This window comes from Nerophis ophidion, linkage group LG22, assembly GCF_033978795.1.
Source record: "Nerophis ophidion isolate RoL-2023_Sa linkage group LG22, RoL_Noph_v1.0, whole genome shotgun sequence".
Lineage (NCBI taxonomy): Eukaryota > Metazoa > Chordata > Actinopteri > Syngnathiformes > Syngnathidae > Nerophis > Nerophis ophidion.
Genome location: NC_084632.1, coordinates 18585918 through 18608143, shown reverse-complemented (window position 1 = coordinate 18608143; position 22226 = coordinate 18585918). Strand labels below are relative to the sequence as shown.

Genomic DNA, 22226 nt, shown 5'->3' with positions numbered 1-22226 from the left:
TTCTGTTTTGCACTTCCTGGTTTGTTTTCGTCTCCATGCCAACTCATTGATTTTCACCTTGCCCTCAAGTCACGCCCCTGTCCTCAGCCCTCACACCTGTTTGCAATGATCACAGTTATTATTTAAGCCACATTTACCAGGTAGTCAGCCTGGCAACATCCCACATTTCCACGCACCTACCTATCCCTCAACTCCTTCATGCCATACCGATGCTGTTCGTTTTTCCACGCCACGTAAGTTTAGTACTTTATGCCACAGTGCAAGTTTTTGTGTTTCACGTTTATAGGTTGCAACCTTTGTGCTAGCCATTTGTTTTTTGTAGCCAAGTATTTGTTCTCCGCCATTGTGCGCGCCCTTTGTTTGCCTTTATGTAGTTTGTTTGTGTTAAAATATAAATAAAATGTACTCACATTCACGTCTGGCTCGTCCCAACTATCTTTTGCAATGAAGAAACAATCCAAGTCCAAGTCCATGTTTGACAGGTAGGATTAAAGACAGATTTTGTCCTCTCGTCGGGAACTCAATGTAACACAAAATATTGTGATAACTTAGATACATTTATTCTAAGAATAGGTTCAAGCGGTAGAAAATGGACGGCATGGATAAATATTAAATATGTATCTACAGTTTGAATAGTGACACTGTGTTTGAATACTTAATTCGGTGATTTTGTTTTGGTATACCACGGTTTAGAATCGCTATTCAAACTTTTCTCACACCAGGTTTCGAGTTCTTCGAAGCCAGCGCCAAAGACAACATCAACGTGAAGCAGACCTTTGAGCGCCTGGTCGACGTCATATGCGAAAAGATGTCGGAGAGCCTGGATGCTGGCGATCCCGCCGTCACAGGGGCCAAGCAGGGGCCTCAGCTGACAGAGCAGCCTGCTCCAGCTCACCAGGACTGTGCATGTTAAAGATCCCAGCTCTCCTCCTTCACCCTTCCAAGTGGGTACATTCTCCATCGCCTTTTCCTTCTTTCTCCCAAGAACCAACCTGTGAAAAAGTCTGAAATTTGCCGAGACCTGCTCTTCAGGTGCGCTTGTTTTCCTGATTTCAGACTCTTTGCAACTTCTGGTTCTTGAGGGTTCCCATCCCATCTTTTTTTGTTTCCATGGGTGTATTTATAAGTAGGATTTGATGGCCATTACAATCCACCTAATGTTTACAGTACCTTGTTTTTTTTACTTAGTAGTTTGGTATCGGTCCGGGGCTTGTTGGTCTAGTCCAGGGGTCGGCAACCCAAAATGTTGAAAGAGCCATATTGGACCAAAAATACAAAAACAAATCCATCTGGAGCCGCAAAAAATTAAAAGCCATATTACATACAGATTGTGTGTCATGGGATATAAATTGAATTATGAGGACTTAAAAGAAACTAAATGAGCTCAAATATAGCTAAAAATTAGGAATAATTATGCAATATGTACATACAGCTAGCCTAAATAGCATGTTAGCATCGATTAGCTTGCAGTCATGCGGTGACCAAATATGTTTGATTAGCACACTCCACATAAGTCAATAACATCAACAAAACTCACCTTTGTGCATTCATGCACAACGTTAAAAGTTTGGTGGGAAAAATGGCACAGAAAAAGAAGTGGCATAAAACACGTCTTAGAAAGTCGGAGAAAATTATACATGTAAACAAACTGCGGTGAGTTCAAGGACTGCCAAAATTGGTAGGACAAAACGGCGCTCGCCAAATACTCGAATCAGTGAAGCATGTTTAATATCAACTGTGTGCTTTATAGCAATTAGGGAGGTTTGTGTCATGTTTGTCCTCCTACAGAAACCAAATTAAAACAAAAAATATGTTTTTTTCCCCTTATCTTTTTCCATTTTTCATATATTTTTGAAAAAGCTCCAGAGCCGTGGGTTGCCGACCCCGGGTCTAGTGGTATGATTCTCGCTTTGGGTGTCAGAGGTCCTGGGTTCAATTCCCGGACAAGCCCTAACAGTGCTTTAAAACTCTTAGCTCAATTTTTTTTTTTTTTTTTTACCACAAATTGATTAACCTGGACCCCGACTTAAACAAGTTGAAAAACGTATTCGGGTGTTACCATATAGTGGTCAATTGTACGGAATATCTACTGAACTGTGCAATCTACTAATAAAAGTTTCAATCAGTCAATCAAACCAAGTAGATACAGAGCCAGTATTGCCAATACTAATACCGTTACTTTCTCCTGGAATTGTTTAAGATCATTAAATAATTTTTCTCTTTGTTTTTGCCTTTATTTTTGTTTTTGATCAGAATAAAATACGGAAAATCTTTTTAACAAACTTATTTCTGAACAATGAAAAAATAGAAATCCAATAATATCAGAAAATAATCAACAAAATAGTACAAATATGCCATCTGGCATGCATTTTTTTTTTTTTAGCAAAACGACACAACAAAAGCAAAACCTGCTTTTGGCTCTCATTCATACTTCTTGAATTATACAACAATATTAAAAATGTCACAAAAACATCAACAAAGCAAAACTATTTTCATAAAACAAGCATAGAAGAGAAGTGAAAATATTCAATGTCATCAGTAGGGGTGTCCCGGAACGATTTCTTCACTTCCGTTACGATATCTACTATATTGGATCCACTTTGGACTGGACTCTCACCGTTATGTTTGATCCACTATGGATTGGACTTTCTCAATATCATATTAGACCCGCTTGACATCCATTGCTCTCGGTCCTCTGGGGAGGGTTGCCCACATATGCGGTCCTCTCCAAGGTTTGTCATAGTCATCATTGTCACTGTCACCGACGTCCCACTGGGTGTGAGTTTTTCCTTGCCCTTATGTGGGCTCTGTACCGAGGATGTCGTTGTGGTTCGTGCAGCCCTTTGAGACATTTGTGATTTAGGCCTATATAAATAAACATTGATTGATTGATTGAATATCGATATCGGGGCCTTTTGGTTTTGGCTAATACCGATATTAATCCAAGCGATATCAGCACAAATCATACACTCTGGTATCGTTTTGTAGTGTTGAATGTTGGAAAAGGCTTGGTTTAGTGAAATGACTCAAAGAGACAACAATGTCACACATGAAACAGATCAAGTTAAATTCGGTAAATTAAATAGATGCGGACAAGGCTGTTACAGGATTATTTTTAACACGATTCTGCTCTAGAGCAGGCCTGGGCAATTATTTTGACTTGGGGGCCAAATTTAGAGACAAAAATGTGTCTGGGGGCCGGTATATCTATTTTTGGGAACACTAATACAAAACCCCACAATAATATCTGATTGAATGCTAAAAACGTTATGACAGACCGCCTTAAAAAACGTAATTGAATTTTACATTTTTCTATGAAGGATACAACACTGAATATTGACAACATATGAATGTCACACCCTCTTTCGATTGACATATTTTACAATCAAGTGAAACACAACAAAAATGCGACAAACAGTGAAGTATGAACGCGGAGGGTACAAAATAAACTCACCTACAATCTGATATATCTGATATTTGCTGAATTTCCCCCAGGGATCAATAGAGTACTTTCTATTTTATTATTTTCTATTCTATATATCACTAAGCTTTAGAACTTTGTTGTGAAAATCTCCTTCCGCGTCTGTGATGTAGATTACCATAGTAACTAGTTAGATTACCATAGTAACCAATTAGATAACCAGTTAGATGAACATAGTAACTAATTAGATGACCATATCAACTAATCAGATTAGTAAGTAGTATATCATCCCATAAGCGCGGATTCCAAGCATTGTAATACTTTGTATCAGGGGTCACCAACCTTTTTGAAACCAAGAGCTACTTCTTGGGTACTGATTAATGCGAAGGGCTACCAGTTTGATACGCACTTAAATAAATTGCCAGAAATAGCCAATTTGCTCAATTTACCTTTAATAAATAAATCTATTTATACATTTTAAAAAATGGGTATTTCTGTCTGTCATTCTGTTGTACATTTTTTTTCCTTTTATGGAAGTTTTTTTGTAGAGAATACATGATTAAAAAAAACACTTAATTGAACAGTTTAAAAGAGGAGAAAACACGAAAAAAATGAAAATTAAATTTTGAAACATAGTTTATCTTCAATTTCGACTCTTTAAAATTCAAAATTCAAACGAAAAAAATGAATAGAAAAACTAGCTAATTCGAATCTTTTTGAAAAAATTTAAAAAAGAATTTACTGAACATCATTAGTAATTTTTCCTGATTAAGATAAATTTTAGAATTTTGATGACATATCTTAAATAGATTAAAATCCAATCTGCATTTTGTTAGAATATATAACAAATTGGACCAAGCTATATTTCTAACAAAGAAAAATCATTATTTCTTCTAGATTTTCCAGAACAAAATTTTTAAAAGAAATTCAAAAGACTTTGAAATAAGATTTAAATTTTATTCTAAAGATTTTCTAGATTTGCCTGAATATTTTTTTAGAATTTTAATCATAATAAGTATGAATAAATATTTCACAAATATTCTTTGTTGAAAAAACAGAAGCTAAAATGAAGATTTAAATAAAAATGTATTTATTATTCTTTACAATAAAAAATTTAATTTACTTGAACATTGATTTAAAATGTCAGGAAAAGAGAGGAAGGAATTTAAAAGGTAAAAAGGTATATGTTTTTAAAAATCCTAAAATCATTTTTAAGGTTGTGTTTTTTCTCTAAAATTGTCATTCTGAAAGTTATAAGAAGCAAAGTAAAAAAATAAATGAATTTATTTAAACAAGTGAAGACCAAGTCTTTAAAACATTTTCTTGGATTTTTAAATTCTATTTGAGTTTTGTCTCTCTTAGAATTAAAAATGTCGAGCAAAGCGAGACCAGCTTGCTAGTAAATTAACACAATTTTAAAAATAGAGGCAGCGCGCTACTCATCTGGTCCTTACGGGCTACCTGGTGCCTGCGGGCACCGCGTTGGGGACCCCTGCTTTGTATAGTTCAAGACTTACTGTCGGTAGAAAACATGACTGCAGATCATAATGGCAACTAAACTTTCCATTTTAAAGATCTAAAAAAATGATTAGGGAATGTCCAGATTGAAAAGCTCAACGGGCCAGATGTGGCCCCCGGGCCGTAATTTGCCCAGGTCTGCGCTAGAGACTTCGTATCTGTAAGTAATATGCAACAATAATTATTTGATTCTTGTTCATATTGTTTTAGACTGCAGTGTTGTTCATTTAAGGACACGTATTACGTATGTCTAGCTTGTGTGCTATTGTGTGCTTAGCTGTTGTGTAGCTCCTAGCAGCCTATATCCTACCATGTTCACCAATGACTTTAAAGTAAAAGCTCTGCAGGACTGCTTGTAATAGAGCGATCATACGGCATCTTTTTAATGCAAAACAGTATGATTCTTGTGTTTTTTGCTGATATCAGATATTGGATCGGGACACCCCCTTGGTACTGATACAGTGTATATTTGAATCGATACATGGCAAGAATGAACCATCCAGCATAACCCATAATGATATTACCAGGTCTAAATACACATCTCACATTGATACTGAAGTTTCAATATCATTTAGCCTTTTTTTAGTGTTAATTTTGTTTTTGTAATCTGTTATGGCTTTCAGCTGTTGGTTGCATTGAAGGTGGAAACCTTTCGGACAAGATAAAACAGATGCAAAAAAATACCACTTCAGTTGTATGTATAAATACTGTGCGATACATGATCTATACAGGTATGCATTTCTGGAAATAAACTTTGAAGAGGTGTTATAGATGTGTTGTATATTTATGAGGTCTTTGTTGTGAGGTTTGTTCGGTTGGTCTGTGTGCAAGTGTTTGGCGACTCCTCACCTCGTGTCCTTGTCGGTTCTGCTGAGATGCTGAGAAATGACAGATTCCGTGTTTTGAAGAAAAAAAAAAAAGAAATCCATAGAAGCTCTGCTGCTATTAAATCTGCTTTTTGACAATTTCACACATTTGATGACATACTGGATTATTGTTTTTTTCATTTGCTTAAAAATAAATATTCATCAAAACTATTAAGATATGAAGAAATATATTCATCAGATATTGGACTCTGTGTGTAAATGTCATATTATTCAGACTTGACTGACCATCATCGAGTCACTTTTTAATGTTCTTTTTTCTTGTCATTTTCAATGTTGTAAATTGTAAATTTCAGCTTTATTTATGTACAGATTTTCTCTTTTGGGTCCACAAAGCCTAATCAGTGGCCTAGTGGTTAGAATGTCCGCCCTGAGATCGGTAGGTCGTGAGTTCAATCCCCGGCCGAGTCATACCAAAGACTATAAAGATGGGACCCATTTCCTCCCTGCTTGACACTCAGCATCAAGGGTTGGAATTGGGGGTTAAATCACAAAAAATCATTCCCGGGCGTGCCACCGCTGCTGCTGCTCACTGCTCCCCTCACCTCCCAGGGGGTGAACAAGGGGATGGGTCAAATGCAGAGGACAAATTTCATCACACCTAGTGTGGGTGCGACAATAAGGCAAAATCATATAGAAAATATGCTCCATATATTCTGACTCTAAAGCAATACTTTTTTTTTTATAAATGTATTTAATTTCACAACATGTTTAATGTATTGTTTAACTCAGAGTTAAAATAATGGTTTGCAACAAATTACTTTTGCTTTTACTAGTCAATGATATATATGTATATATATATATAAGTATGTATGTATATATATATATATGAATGTCTATGTATATATATATATATATATATATACATACATATATATACACACATACAAATATACATGTATATATATATATATATATATATATATATATACACACACACACACATATATATATATATATATATATATATATATATATATATATATATATATTTAAAAACTTTTTTTAAGTTGATCTTTTTATGCAAAATACAACTCAATTTTTCACAAGACTAGTCTAGATGGTGAAGCAAAGCACGCAAAAAAGATTTGATTAAAATATCATTGCTTCCATTTCTCCATCTTTTCTATTTCGGGGGCCCTAAAGTTGTTGTTCCAACATCAGAGAGATGATTTTGGATCATGCTTGGTTTCTTTTCTGAAATGTTAAAATGCTTCTTCTAGCTAATGTCTTCCATAAATGAACCGCATATGTAAAAAAAAAAAAAAAGTTTTGATTGACTCAGGCTTTAAAAACCCCCCAAGAACAATTAAGTGAAATAAAAATGCTGGTAACAACAAAAAAAAGCCATGTTGCAGTTTACCTGCATTGTATGAATGTGTCACAATAGGACAAAGCAATACAGAACTTACACAAATAGAACTAGGGGTTGCTGACTCAAGACTTATACCAGAGTGCAAAAACATGCAACTGATTTTCTCTTTGTCTCACTGCCTCATCATCAAACCCTTTTTATGTTTGGGCCGATAAGGTGAAAGAATATGCTGTGCGTCTTTTTATCTGTACTTTGTGGTAAAACAATAAAAGCATTGCTAACAGACCGGCTTTTGTTTAGGACTTTGTGTGTGTTGTGTGTGGGTTTACTCCTGGTACTCGTTTCATCACACTACTTTAAAAAAAACATGTTAGGTTCATTGGAGACTCGGTTTAAATAGATCGTAGTCGGACAAGTGACTTTTGAACGGAAGTGAACGAAGTGGTGGGCCAACAAACCAACATGGCTACTGTGCAGTAAAGGAGTGTGCAGCCTTTAAAGGGGAACATTATCACAATTTCTGAAGGGTTAAAACCAATAAAAATCAGTTCCCAGTGACTTGTTTTATTTTTCGAAGTTTTTCTCAAAATTTTACCCATCACGCAATATACCGAAAAACGGCGTCTAAGTGCCTGATTTTCACCATCATTATATCCACCCGTCTATTACCCTGTGACGTCAGAGCGTGAAACCACCAGAAACAAACATGGCGGATAGCACAGAAAGGTATAGCGATAGTAACTCGGATTTCAGCGGCGTAAGCGATTCAACAGATTACGCATGTATTGAAACGGATTGTTGGAGTGTAGAGGCAGGTAGCGAAAACGAAATTGAAGAAGAAACTGAAGCTATTGAGCCATATCAGGACAGACAACGGCACGGGAGGAAGCGAGGATGAATTCGGCGATCGCCTTCCAACCAACGATTGGTATGTGTTTGTTTGGCATTAAATGTGGGTGCAGGGAAAGGCTGGATGCAAATATAGCTACAAATGAGGCATAATGATGCAATATGTACATACAGCTAGCCTAAATAGCATGTTAGCACCGATTAGCTTGCAGTCATGCCGTGACCAAATATGTCTGATTAGCACACTTCACATAAGTCAATAACATCAACAAAACTCACCTTTGTGCATTCATGCACAACCTTATAAGTTTGGTGGACAAAATCACATCTTAGCCAACATATCCAGGGGGTTTACCTCGCTTGTCTGCGGGAAGAGACTGCCGTCGTCCCTGAATAGCTCACGCATTCCGGCAGATTCAGTTGTGGTCTATTTTCCAATATTGCAGATTTCGTTGACTTTATCGTTGGAAATGCATCTGCTTTGAGTGTCGCAGGATATCCAGACATTCTTGCCATCTCTGACGTAGCATAGCTGTCGTCGATGTTTTCCAATATTGCAGATTTCGTTGACTTTATCGTTGGAAATGCATCTGCTTTGAGTGTCGCAGGATATCCACACATTCTTGCCATCTCTGTGGTAGCATAGCTGTCGTCGGTAACGTGTGTGGAACAAACGAGGGACTTTCGCATCTTTTGGCCAGTGGTGCAACTTGAATCCGTCACTGATCGTGTTGTTACACCCTCCGACAACACACCGAGGAGGCATGATGTCTCCAAGGTACGGGAAAACAGTCGGAAAATAACAGAGCTGATTTGACTTGGTGCGTGTAATAATATTGAGAAAATGGCGGATCGCTTGTCGTTGTGACGTCACGGGTGAATGGTCATCGCTCCTAAAGGCTATCAAATGAAAGGCGTTTAAATCGCCAAATCCACCCTTTTTAGAGTTCGGAAATCGGTTAAAAAAACATATGGTCTTTTTTTTGCAAAATCAAAGTATATATTGACGCTTACATAGGTCTGGTGATAATGTTCCCCTTTAAAAACAAGCAAAAAAATACAAACTATGCAATAGAATTCCACCAACATTCGCATTTTTAAATATTGGCTGCAATATGAATCATTTGATATGAATCCCTTCCTGCTGAAACATCTTGAGTGAATTGAATTGTTGTGAAACAACAACCTGGATAGGTAATACCATCAAAACTTGCCTTGTAGAGAAGCGTGGTTTGCAGTCTCATCCGCGCAGTCTGCCGATAAACCGCGGGTCGGGCGGTTGACATGACGAAAAATTTGATTTTAATTAAATTCGGGCGGGTGGCGATTAAACCATCCGGAAATATTTGATATACATGGTTCTGGGATCGGAATGCTTTACCATTCAAAGAGCCATTTAAGACCTGTGTCACAAAGCGAAGAAGACAATAGGAGACGCTAATTATCTCTAGAATGACTGCCGGCAGTCACCCAGTTAATAAGTATTAGGGCGTGCTATGGCTTTGTCGCCTTCAACATGTTCGAACCGTTTGTCCGTCCAGCAACATGTTGTGTGTGGCTTCCACGGCAACACGCACACGACTGCAAGGCATACTGGGTGACACAGAGTACACTAATGGTTGTGATATAAACAATTTTAACAGTCTTAGTAATATGTGCCACGCTGTGAACCCACACCAAACAAGATTGACAAACACATTTCAGGAGAACATCCTCCCAGTAACACAACATAAACGCAACACAACAAATACCCAGAATCCTTTGTATTCATGAAGATTCTGACTAGCACCATCTAAATTGCCTTGTACTTTGAAGTAGTAGTTCAACTTACATTCTTTAAGGATTTTCACTTACGCCCCGAGTCTCCTTAGTCAGGAACATCAAAACGTAACAGTTGCATACCGCAAACAATGAAGCCACACCGACTGTTGTGAGCATCCAAACATCCATTTTCTACCGCTTATTCCCTTTGGGGTCGCGGCGGGCGCTGGTGCCTAGCTCAGCTACAATCGGGCGGAAGGCGGAGTACACCCTGGACAAGTCGCCACCTCATCGCAGGGCCTGTGGCGAGCAACGTGAATAAATAGCTCTCTGATTAGTGCTCAACAGCAGGTGAACTTGCCGAGCACTAATCAGAGGCAGGTGAAACCAATTAGCACCCATGGTAACCAAAACAAACACCCAAAGTGCACAAAACAGGAACTAAGGGAGTCCAAAACTAACAGAACATAACTAAACAAAACACGATCCACACCACGGATCATGACAATCGGTAAGTAATCCTCAATGCGGAAAACTTGGAAAAAGCATGGAGGTCTACAACTTCTTTGGTCTGGGTGAAAGACATTGGTATCAAGACTCTTCTGGATAAATATGCATAATTTTTGCTCGGGTGATGTTACACTTCATGATTTAACTTCGCTTCTACAGCCATGTTTGTTGCCTTTTTGTTGCACGTGCCATTTACAAGTACGAGTTTTTTCCCGTCTTTATTTACCACAGTTTGAGAATGAGTGGAATAGTCCATCCATCCATCCATTTTCTACCGCTTATTCCCCTTTGGGGTGGCGGGGGGCGCTGGTGCCTATCTAAGCTACAATTGGGCGGAAGGCGGCGTACACCCTGGACAAGTCACCACCTCATTGCAGGGTCAACGAGACAGACAACGTTCCAATTTAGTGTTGGCAATCAACCTATCCCCAGGTGGGAGGAAGCCGGAGTACCCGGAAGGAACCCATGCATTCACGGGGAGAACATGCTAACTCCACACGGAAAGATCTCGAGCCCGGGATTGAACCCTGACTACTCAGGACCTTCGTATTGTGAGGCAGACGCACTAACCCCTCTGCCACCGTGAAGCCCTGGAATAGTCCATTGCGTATTAATTGCATTGTCTTTTAAAGCATGTGGTCCCCAACCTTTTTGTAGCTGCGGACCGGTCAACGCTTGATAATTTGTCCTGCGGCCCGGCTGGGGATGGACTGGGTTGTTTTTCTTTTGTTTGTCATGAAAAAGGGAGGTTTTTTGGGTTGGTGCACTAAATGTAAGTGTATCTTGTGTTTTTTTATGCTGATTTAATAAAAATCAAAATAATAATCAAACATTGTTCTGCGGCCCGGTGGTTGGGGACCACTGTTTTAAAGCACACCAATTAGGATAAAAAGTATAGGGTTCTGTTGACTAAAATAAAAAAAACTATTTCTCATTTTTAATGAAATGCTTCGGGGCTGTTGGAAATCTCGGGGCCTCAGGCACATGCCTTTATTCGCCTCATGATGACTTTTGCCCAGGGCAGCACGGTGGGCAAGGGGTTAGTGCATGTGCCTCACAATACGAAGGTCCTGAATAGTCCTGGGTTCAATCCCGGGCTCGGGATCTTCCTGTGTGGAGTTTGCATGTTCTCCCCGTGAATGCGTGGGTTCCCTCCGGGTACTCCGGCTTCCTCCCACTTCCAAAGACATGCACCTGGGGATAGGTTGATTGGCAACACTAAATTGGCCCTAGTGTGTGAATGTGAGTAAGAATGTTGTCTGTCTATTTGTGTTGGCCCTGCGATGAGGTGGCGACTTGTCCGAGGTGTACGCCGCCCTCCGCCCGATTGTAGCTAAGATACGCTCCAGCGCCCCCCGCAACCCCGAAGGGAATAAGCGGTAGAAAATGGAGGGATGGATGGACTTTCGCCCACAGTAAGCTGGGAGAGGCTCCAGCTTGTGCATCTGACCTGAGTGCTGACCAATAATAAAATAGAATAAAATATAACTTTATTATCTTTGCACTTTTTTCAGTGCAGTACAAAGCATTTAAAATCAAGCCGTGAAGTCAAAGGCTCATTGTGATTTTATTGTGCAAGGCACTGCGTGGTGCATTATTGTGTGCACGCTTTAGATTTGTAGTTCATGTTTTTGCATTTCTCCCCCCTCCTCTTGCTACCGTTTGCATTTTTCCCCATAGTTAAAGGCCTACTGAAACCCACTACTACCGACCACGCAGTCTGATAGTTTATATATCAATGATGAAATATTAACATTGCAACACATGCTAATACGGCCTTTTTAGTTTACTAAATTACAATTTTAAATTTCACGCGGAGTTTCTTTTTGAAAACGTCGCGGAATGATGACGCGTGTTTGTGACGTTATTGCTTGGAGGGGACATACCAGCTAAAAGTCGTCTCTTTTCATCGCACAATTACACAGTCATTTGGACATCTGTGTTGCTGAATCTTTTGCAATTTGTTCAATTAATAATGGAGACTATAAAGAAGAATGCTGTTGCTGTAAAGCAGTGTATTGCCGCTGTCTTTAGCACCGAGACACAGCCGGTGTTTCTTCGTTTTTGTTGTGAAGCTTTAACACAGAGCGGTCAAGCGAACATGTTTTCTCTACGTCAACCAGCAAGTTTTTGGATGGGAAAATTGTGATATATATCTTACCGGAGACATCAGTGGATTATGCGTCCTCCTGCAGTAGCAGTCAAAAAAGGCAGCTGTGAGCTTGGCTTCTCTCTGAGACACTGGCGTGTTCACCGCAGCCATCTGACTTTGAGGTATGTCTTTACAATCTCACTAAAACACTATTAAAACAACAAGCAGATAAGGTATCTTCCAGAATTATCCTAGTAAATGTGTCTAATTACATCTGAAACGTTCACACTGCCGCCGCCCGGAGCCGTCGCTTTTAATTTGATTACATTTTTATTTTTTTTTCTTGTCCTTCACTATCAATATCCTCATCCACAAAACTTTCATCCTCGCTCAAATTAATGGGGAAATTGTCGCTTTCTCGGTCCGAATTGCTCTTACTGCTGGTGGCTCACATTATAAACAATGTGAGGATGTGAGGAGCCCTACATCGGTGACGTCATGCGCACATACTTCCGGTAAAGGCAAGGCTTTTTTATTAACGACCAAAAATTGCGAACTTTATCGTCGATGTTCTCTACTAAATCCTTTCAGCAAAAATCTGGCAATATTGCAAAATGATCAAGTATGACACATAGAATGGACCCGCTATCCCCGTTTGAATGAGAAAATCTCATTTCGGTAGGCCTTTAAATGTTCGTCCCACGTCGGTGCTCTTTGTTTTTTGATACTCTGCTTGGTACCTAATAAGGGGACTATCTGCTTTCACACCGCCTGCCTTGTCTGCGTCCTGGGATCACGCCAACAACCGCAACCATCTGCCGCTGTAACAGCTCAAACAAAAGTGGCAGGCAGTTTCTGCAAAGGAAACCGGCCCAAAAGTAGCAAAACCTCTTATGTCCTGCAGAGTATTTCCATTTTTATTACTGTTTTCATGTTTTATTGTATTTTTAGAAGGTGCCAAGGACCGATACAAATAAGCTGAAAGTCCAACCAACCAAACTGCCCTTGAAAGAGGGAACCAAGGACCTGATAGCCCTGAAGACTAAAGACCTCTATTAATAAGGGAATGGATGAAAAAAAAAAATCTCTAATATTGCATAATCATGATCCTTCTGGGACTTTATTCTGTATCCCTACACAGGTGGAACTTTAAGGAGGTCCAAATATAGATACATCAGAATATGAATACCTTAAATGGAACCCATAATGAATTTCACAAAGGTGAGTGCTTTAGCTTCCTCCCGCAGACTGAAAGCCACAAAATATTGCTTAGTGTTCAGTTTTTGGGTAATTTCTCCTTGAACAAAAATATTTTTCCAAATTTGGTTTACAAATGAGAAAATATGTAAATAAAAAAAAGCTAATATCATTATATAATTGCATACTGTGTAGAAATACATTGAGTTGCTATTTTCAAATCACCCAGTAGAGGGAACCAGACAGTAACATGATCAGCCAGTCATACTTTCTGTCATCTATCCATCTATCCATTTTCTACCGCTTGTCCCTTTGGGGGTTGCGGGGAGATGCTGGAGCCTATCTCAGCTGCATACAGACTTTTTCAATTCTAAGACACCAATATAATGGTGAAAACACGCAAATAACGGAAGCACGCATAATATTTTTTGATTACTGGTAGTTTAGAACCTTTACCCACATGTATTAATTACATTTTAAATCTGGTTTTACACATAAAACAAGAAGTGTTCTACATTAGGAAAGGGACTCATACGGCAGCATTTGTCGCAGTTTACCTGACACATAAAACGTGACAAATTGTGGGGGTTCGCTATCCCTTTCAGCCACCAGGTGGCAGTAGAGTGTTTAATATCTTAAAATATGTTTTTGTGGCACATCAAGAGGAGCCAGATGAGGTGGTTCAGGCATCTGGTCAGGATGCCACCCGAACGCCTCCCGAGGGAGGTGTTAAGGGCACGTCCAACCGGTTGGAGGACACGGGGAAGACCCAGGACACGTTGGGAAGACTATGTCTCCCGGCTGGCCTGGGAACGCCTCGGGATCCCCCGGGAAGAGCTGGACGAAGTGGCTGGGGAGAGGGAAGTCTGGGCTTCCCAGCTTAGGCTGCTACCCCTGCGACCCGACCTCGGATAAGCGGAAGAAGATGGATAGATGTTTTTGTGGCAATTCCAACTTTGACCACAGCATCAGTTGCAATGTCGAGTGCCGCTTTCCATCATTTTCAGCAGAAATGCAGAATGATTAACCCTCCCTCTTCCTCTCACGTGAGATCCACCAAGAAATTGTACTATATGAACCCCTTCCTGCTGAAAAATCTTGAGTGAATTGACTTGTGAAACAACAACCTGGATAGTTGCAGTACTCCTTTCCCCCTGCAGGTAGTGCCATCAAAACTTGCCTTGTACTGTGAAGTAGTACCTCAACTTACATTCTTAATTGGTTACGTAACAAAGCTTTGAACTCAAAACTTTTGTTTCTCAAACCATTGAAATAATTCAGGATACTTTAATCGCTGCGATGAGATGGCGACTTGTCCAGGGTGTACACCGCCTTCCGCCCGATTGTAGCTGAGATAGGCGCCAGCGTCCCCCGCGACCCCAAAAGGGAATCAGTGGTAGAAAATGGATGGATGGATGGATGGATGCTTTAATAGGTGCCAGGTCCCGAAAAACAGCACAAATTTAACATGTTACATACCTTTTAAAAATAAAAAATAAAAATGTATATTACAACTACCGTATACAAATATTACAATACAATGCACACACAACTACAGTAGTTAATAATGATCAAGATTTTATTTGGAAAGTGAACTCCTAAGAATCTCCTTCCAGCTTCTTCTCAGCAGCGCTTCCATATTTTCATGGATAAATGTCCGCTGTTTGGATATCATTTCAACACATACTGCCGTTAGACTTATTCTGCTTCAGTACGGTGCAGACGAGCAGTGATACGCTAAATTGCTTCATGCTTGGTTATGTTTTTTGATGATTTCTTTCTTTAATTCATTGAATATCTTCCCAGCACTGTCCCTCACACTCACTTTCTTTCCTCCCGTGGTTGGAAAAACAAAGTAGGTTGCTAGCTGTAAGCTAATGCTGGCAAATATGACCAGTCGTTTTGAGAAGTCGTTTTTGACATTTTTCTACGCCAAATAACAAATGGCGGGAATACTTGTACCTCTAATATCTGCTTGCAACTCAAAAGCGTAACAATATAATAATAGTATTTGCCACAAAAGGAGACCAAAACAAACACTTTTCAGTATCGTGGCCACTGATTGGCTCAGCCATATAAGTATACTTGTGGTATAAGTATACTTGTATACTTGTATAAGTATACTTGTATACTTGTATAAGTATACATATAAGTATACTTGTGGTATACTTATATTTTTAGAAGGTTATAAACAGTTTTTTAATGCCCTAGCTATGAAAATAGTTGCTTTTTAAAAAAAACGATTCTTACTTGGCGGACATTAATTCCTCATGGTCGTTTTCGGAACCAATTTACAACACCAGATGAGGCAGGCCGACTCTACTGACCTTTATTGAGCAAAAGTGGCCTCTGCTTAATAAAAACAATGAAAACACTGAATATACTGCATTTATTGTAAACATGACACATGTTTGTTTTAGCCATCAGCTTGCAACATTGAAAAGGAGAATAAATACATAAATAGTACTCGGAAGAACGCACAACTGTAATTCAAAGGATTCATATCACCATGTGACACGACTGTGGGCTACATTCCAGTTTGTCAACAACATGCAATGTTTAAGTAGTTTCCAGTCTAAAACTTCAATGTAATTTGACAGTATTTTTTTTTTTCAAAATACATCCTCAATTTACAATGTTTAGGTCCTAAATTTTGCATTTTTTTAAGCATACCGTATTTCCTTGAATTGCCGCAGGGCATATAGTATGTGCCTGCCTTGAATTACTGCCGGGTCAAACTCGCTTCGCAAAATAATTAGCGCATGCTTAGTATTACCGCCTGGTCAAACTCGTGACGTCACAAGAGACACTTCCCCTGTCATCATTTTCAAAATGAAGGAGGCTGAATTCAATACCGGTATTTTGAAATCGCATAAAGGGAAGAAGATTAAGAGCTATTCAGCAGGATTTATGATCCAAGCTTACATCACACTCAAATTTTTACTGCATGCCTTTGGTAAGTGCCTGAGTGAGAAGAGGTTTTGAAATAATTAGCGCATGCTTACTTTTACCGCATGCCTTTGGTAAGCGCAGGAGTGAGAAAAGGTTTTAAATTAATTAGCGCTCCAGCGGCAATTCAAGGAAATACGGTAATAGTGAAGTGAATTATATTTGTATAGTGCTTTTTCTCTAGTGATTCAAAGGGCTTTACATAGTGAAACCCAATATCTAAGTTACATTTAAACCAGTGTGGCTGGCACTGGGAGCAGGTGGGTAAAGTGTCTTGCCCAAGGACACAACGGCAGTGACTAGGATGGCGGAAGCGGGGATCGAACCTGCAACCCTGAAGTTGCTGGCACGGCAACTCTACCAACCAAGCTTTACCGCCCCATATATATATATATATATATATATATATATATATATATATATATATATATATATATATATATATATATATATATATATATATATATATTAGTACTAAATAAAGTACAAATATAAATACTGTAGTAACTGGAGGAGACCGAATCAATCAGGATCCTGGCCACTGATTGGCTCAGCCACACAAGCATCACCTTGACCTACATTTACAAAAAAAAATCCTGTAAATCAGGGGTCACCAACCTTTTTGAAACCAAGAGCGACTTCTTGGGCACTGATTAATGCGAAGGGCTACCAGTTTGATACACACTTAAATAAATTGCCAGAAATAGCCAATTTGCTGAATTTACCTTTAATAAATAAATCTACCTACCGGTATACATAAAAAAATGGGTATTTTTGTCTGTCATTCCGTTGTACATTTTTTTCCCTTTACGGAAGATTGTTGTAGAGAATAAATGATGAAAAAAAAACACTTAATTGAACGGTTTAAAAGAGGAGACAAGAGGGAAAAAATGAAAATTTAATTTTGAAACATAGTTTATCTTCAATTTCGAACCTTTTTGAAAAAAAAAAAAAATTAATGGAACATCATTAGTCATTTTTCCTGATTAAGATTAATTTTAGAATTTTGATGACATGTTTTAAATAGGTTAAAATCCAATCTGCATTTTGTTAGAATATACAACAAATTGGACCAAGCTATATTTCTAACAAAGGCAAATAATTATTTCTTCTAGATTTTCCAGAACAAACATTTTAAAAGATATTCAAAAGACTTTCAAATAAGATTTAAATTTGATTCTACAGATTTACTAGATTTGCCAGAATAAGTTTTTTAAATTTTAATCACAATAAGTTCAAAGAAATATTTTACAAATATTCTTTGGCGAAAAAACAGAAGCTAAAATGAAGAATTAAATAAAACATGTTTTATTATTATTTACAATTAAAAAATACATTTATTTGAACATTGATTTAAATTGTCAGGAAAGAAACGGAAGGAATTTAAAAGGTAAAAAGGTATATGTGTTTAAAAATCCTAAAATCATTTTTAAAGTTGTATTTTTTTCTCTAAAATTGTCTTTCTGAAAGTCATAAGAAGCAAAGTAAAAAAAATAAATTAATTCATTTAAACAAGTGAAGACCAAGTCTTTAAAATATTTTCTTGGATTTTAAAATTCTATTTGAGTTTTGTCTCTCTTAGAATTAAAAATGTCGAGCAAAGTGAGACCAGCTGTCTAGTGTTGTAGGCACAATACCAATGTGAGCAATTTGCAAAATGCGCAACTGCATTTTGCAAATTTGTATAATGCGCAATCTTTTTGCAAATTGCTTCCAGCTATATATTTGAATAATGTGTGGTGCACATTTTGAAAATCATTGGGCGCAATTTGTGTAATGCACAATCTTTTTGGCAATTTTAGAAATTGCTTCCCGCCATATATTGATTGTGTTGGAACTTCTAGCTACTAACCCTAACCCTTGATGCCATCTACGCAGTGTTGGGAGACTGTTTTGCTGTTCTTCTTCTGTTCGATGTAGCTTTCTGTGCACAATTCCGTAAATTCTTCTTCAGCCGTCCTCAAAACATCCGTTTGCACGGTCGCGCCATTTTCAAACAAAATATTGTCTTGCAATATGTAAATTGTTTGCGCACAATGGGGGGCATGGCGTAGTGGGTAGAGCGGCAGTGCCAGAAACCTGAGAGTTGCAGGTTCGCTTCCCACCTATTGACATCCAATTCGCTGCCGTTGTGTCCTTGGGCAGGACACTTCACCCTTGCCCCCGGTGCCGCTCACACTGGTGAATGAAAGATGAATGAATGATTGGTGGTGGTCGGAGGGGCTGTAGGCGCAAACTGGAAGCCACGATTCCATCAGTCTACCCCAGGGCAGCTGTGGCTACAGATGTAGCTTACCACCACCAGGTGTGAATGAATGATGGGTTCCCACTTTTCTGTGAGCGCTTTGAGTATCTAACAATAGAAAAGCGCGATATAAATCTAATCCGTTATTATTATTATTATAAATGACGTATAATTTGCAAAGTGCGCGAGATTGGTGAAATGCTTACAACACTTTGTTAATAAATACAATTTTAAAAATGGAGGCAGCTCACTGGTAAGTGCTGCTATTTGAGCTATTTTTAGAACAGGCCAGCGGGCTACTCATCTGGTCCTTACGGGCTACCTCAGGGGTCACCAACGCGGTGCCTCCGGGCACTAAGTAGCCCGTAAGGACCAGATGAGTAGCCCGCTGGTGTGTTCCAAAAATAGCTCAAATAGCAGCACTTACCAGAGCACTGCCTCTGTTTTTTAAATATTATTTATTTACTAACAAGCTGGTCTCGCTTTGTTGGACATTTTTAGTTCCAAGAGAGACAAAACTCAAATAGAATTTGAAAATCCAAGAAAATATTTTAAAGACTTGGTCTTCACTTGTTTAAATAAAATCATTTATTTTTTTACTTTGCTTCTTATAACTTTCAGAAAGACAATTTTAGAGAAAAAATACAACCTTAAAAATGATTTTAAGATTTTAAAACACATAACTTTTGACCTTTTAAATTCCTTCCTCTTCTTTCCTGACAATTTAAATCAATGTTCAAGTAAATGTATTTTTTTTTATTGTTAAGAATAATAAATCAATTTTAATTTAATTCTTAATTTTAGCTTCTGTTTTTTCAACAAAGAATATTTGTGAAATATTTATGATTAAGATTTTAAAAAATGATTTGTCTTTGTTAGAAATACAGCCTGCGATGAGGTGGCGACTTGTCCAGGGTGTACGCCGCCTTCCGCCCGATTGTAGCTAAGATAGGCTCCAGCGCCCCCCGTGACCCCAAAGCGAATAAGTGGTAAGAAATGGATGGATGGATGGATGGATGGATAGAAATACAGCTTGGTCCAATGTGTTATATATTCTAACAAAGTGCAGATTGGATTTTAACATATTTAAAACATGTCATCAAAATTCTAAAATTAATCTTAATCAGGAAAAATCACTAATGTTCCATTTTAGAATTGATTTTAAAACATTGCTGTTTGTTTTTAAATCTTCACATGGACTGGCACCTCAATATACCTCAAATTACATTCTTGCGCGCGCTCTGAGGTCGGAGAGCCAGTTCCAGCTTGTGGTGCCCAAGACCAGACTTAAGACCAGGGGAGACAGGGCCTTCTCTGTGGTCGGCCCTAAGCTCTGGAAAACTCTGCCCCTCCATGTTCAAACTGCTTCTACAGTGGAGTGTTTTAAGTCTCGTCTTAAGACCCACTTTTATTCTTTGACTTTTAACACTACGTGAGTTGTGTGGTCCTCTGTGTTTTTTATACACTTTAATTTTCTATTTTACTGTTTTAATTGATTTTACCCTTTAAAATAGTTTTTAATCATATTTGTTTTTATATTGTTTTTTTATATTGGTTTTATATTTATTTATTTATTTTGTGTTTTTATTCAGCCATTGGTGGAGCATAATATTGTTATTTTAATATTGTTTTTAACATGGCTGTGCAGCACTTTGGAAACGTTATTGTTGTTTAAATGTGCTATATAAATAAAGTGGATTGGATTGGATAAATTATGTTTTTAACTTTTTCAAAAAGATTCGAATAAGCTAGTTTTTGTCTTCTTTCTTTCGGTTGAATTTTGAATTTTAAAGAGTCAAAATATATTTATAAAAATATCTATCTGCTTCTATACATATTTATTGTGAGAAATCATTGAGATGATCCACAAAGATAAATATCATTAATTATTAATAATAACATAGAGTTAAAGGTAAATTGAGTAAATTGGCTATTTCTGGCAATTTATTTAAGTGTGTATCAAACTGGTAGCCCTTTGCATTAATCAGTACCCAAGAAGTAGCTCTTGGTTTCAAAAATGTTGGTGACTCCTGCTGTAAATACTCAAACAAAAACCAATTAAGTTCATCTTTATCCACATGTGTGTGCTATAAAGCTGCTTTTTGATTATGTCCAGGGTGTACCTAGTGGACCGGAACCTCGTGCGGCAGCAGCTGACATCCGTTGCTGACGTGGGTCAGGACTTTCTCCTTCAGCCGGGCCACCTGCTGCCGGAGGACGCCGGCCGTCGAGGCCAAGTCGGTGTTGTTGTTCTTCAGCGTCTTCACCTTGTCCTCCAACCTGGAGATCCGCTCCAGCTTGCGCCTCCGACATTTCGAAGCCGCAATCCGATTCCGGAGCCGCTTCCGGTCGGCCTTGAGACGCTCCTGGGAGTCCATGTCGACGGGGGACAGCGGCGGGCTCTCCCCGAAGCTCTGCACGTCCGGGACGGTCTGAGGCTCCTCCTTGGCCGCCGGGCACCGGGAGAGCTCCGGTTCCGCCGACGCGGCTCCGCTGAAATGATGAGGCAGCGGCGGGAGAGGGAAGGCCGCCGCGTCCGTCTGGTAGTCGTCGACTGCGGTGTCGTAACTGTTCAGGTTGGTGTACACCGGTCGCTCCAGCTGCATGGCGAGGTTGGCGGCCGGATCTAGACCGCCGCTTGTGGGCTGGTTCTGCTTGTGTAGGTCCTCCAGCGCTTTGACGAAGCCCTCCGCGAACTCCTGCTCGTCCGCGGCGGTTTTAGGGTACAAAAAGTGAGCGCTGGTCGGCGTCGTGGTGACCATGCCGTTCGACTGGATAATAAGCCTCTCCAGGTCCGGCGAGGACAGTTTCAGCAGACCCAGGTCCGGGGAGCCCAGCAGCCCGTCGGCGTCTCGAAGGTGCGGCTTCATGCTCGGGTCTGCCAAGCTTAAATGAACATCCTTCATTATTGCTTCAGAAACCTTCACATTGCCCGTCCTGTCCGTAACCTGGCAGACAAGCTTCGGGGAGAACTACGCTCGTCACTTTCCCTTCCGCTTAAGCGAGAAATGCACGCGCTCGACGCGCCTCCAGCATTTCTAGCCTCTCCACTTCTGTTATGTCACCGCAGCGCATGCGCATTGTCGACAAAACACGTTTCGGTCTAAAACAGGAGTCACAAAATCCAAATATTTTAAAAGGTATTTCCGTGAGAGCCATATAATATTTTTAACACGGTCAATCAATCAATGAAACATTATTTATATAGCCCTAAATCACGAGTGTCTCAAAGGGCTGCACAAGCCACAACGACATCACACTGAATACAACTAAATGCATGCGTTTTTAAGTAAGACCAACATTTTTAGACTATTGCCGTGCCAGCAACTTGAGGGTTCCAGGTTCGATCCCCGCTTCCGCCATCCGAGTAGAATAGAATAGAAAGTACTTTATTGATCCCTGGGGGAAATTCAGCACCACAGTTTGCTCACAATAGACAATAATAATAATAAATGATATATGACATATATTATACATATGATATA

At 39.1% G+C, this 22226-nt stretch overlaps 2 protein-coding genes across 2 annotated transcripts in view; one reads left to right on the top strand and one right to left on the bottom strand.

The window, feature by feature from the left end:
- The window catches only part of rab3ab (RAB3A, member RAS oncogene family, b), a 33470-nt gene extending 27607 nt beyond the window's left edge, over window positions 1-5863 (top strand). Inside the window, exon 5 of the mRNA XM_061883399.1 lies at window positions 723-5863. Within this exon, the coding sequence (XP_061739383.1) occupies window positions 723-913 (191 nt within the window). The 3' untranslated portion in view covers window positions 914-5863. The remainder of the gene's footprint in view (window positions 1-722) is intronic.
- A 10056-nt stretch (window positions 5864-15919) lies between these two features.
- On the bottom strand, window positions 15920-21793 carry LOC133540626 (transcription factor JunD-like). Its single transcript, XM_061883397.1, has one exon. It carries the CDS (start codon window positions 21645-21647, stop codon window positions 20865-20867), a length of 783 nt encoding a protein of 260 aa, XP_061739381.1. The 5' UTR covers window positions 21648-21793; the 3' UTR covers window positions 15920-20864.
- Between the last annotated feature and the right edge of the window lie 433 nt (window positions 21794-22226).

What these genes read in the sequence shown, in the direction of transcription:
- LOC133540626 (XM_061883397.1), bottom strand. Translation starts at nt 21,647, where the DNA reads ATGAAGGATGTTCATTTAAGCTTGGCAGACCCGAGCATGAAGCCGCAC.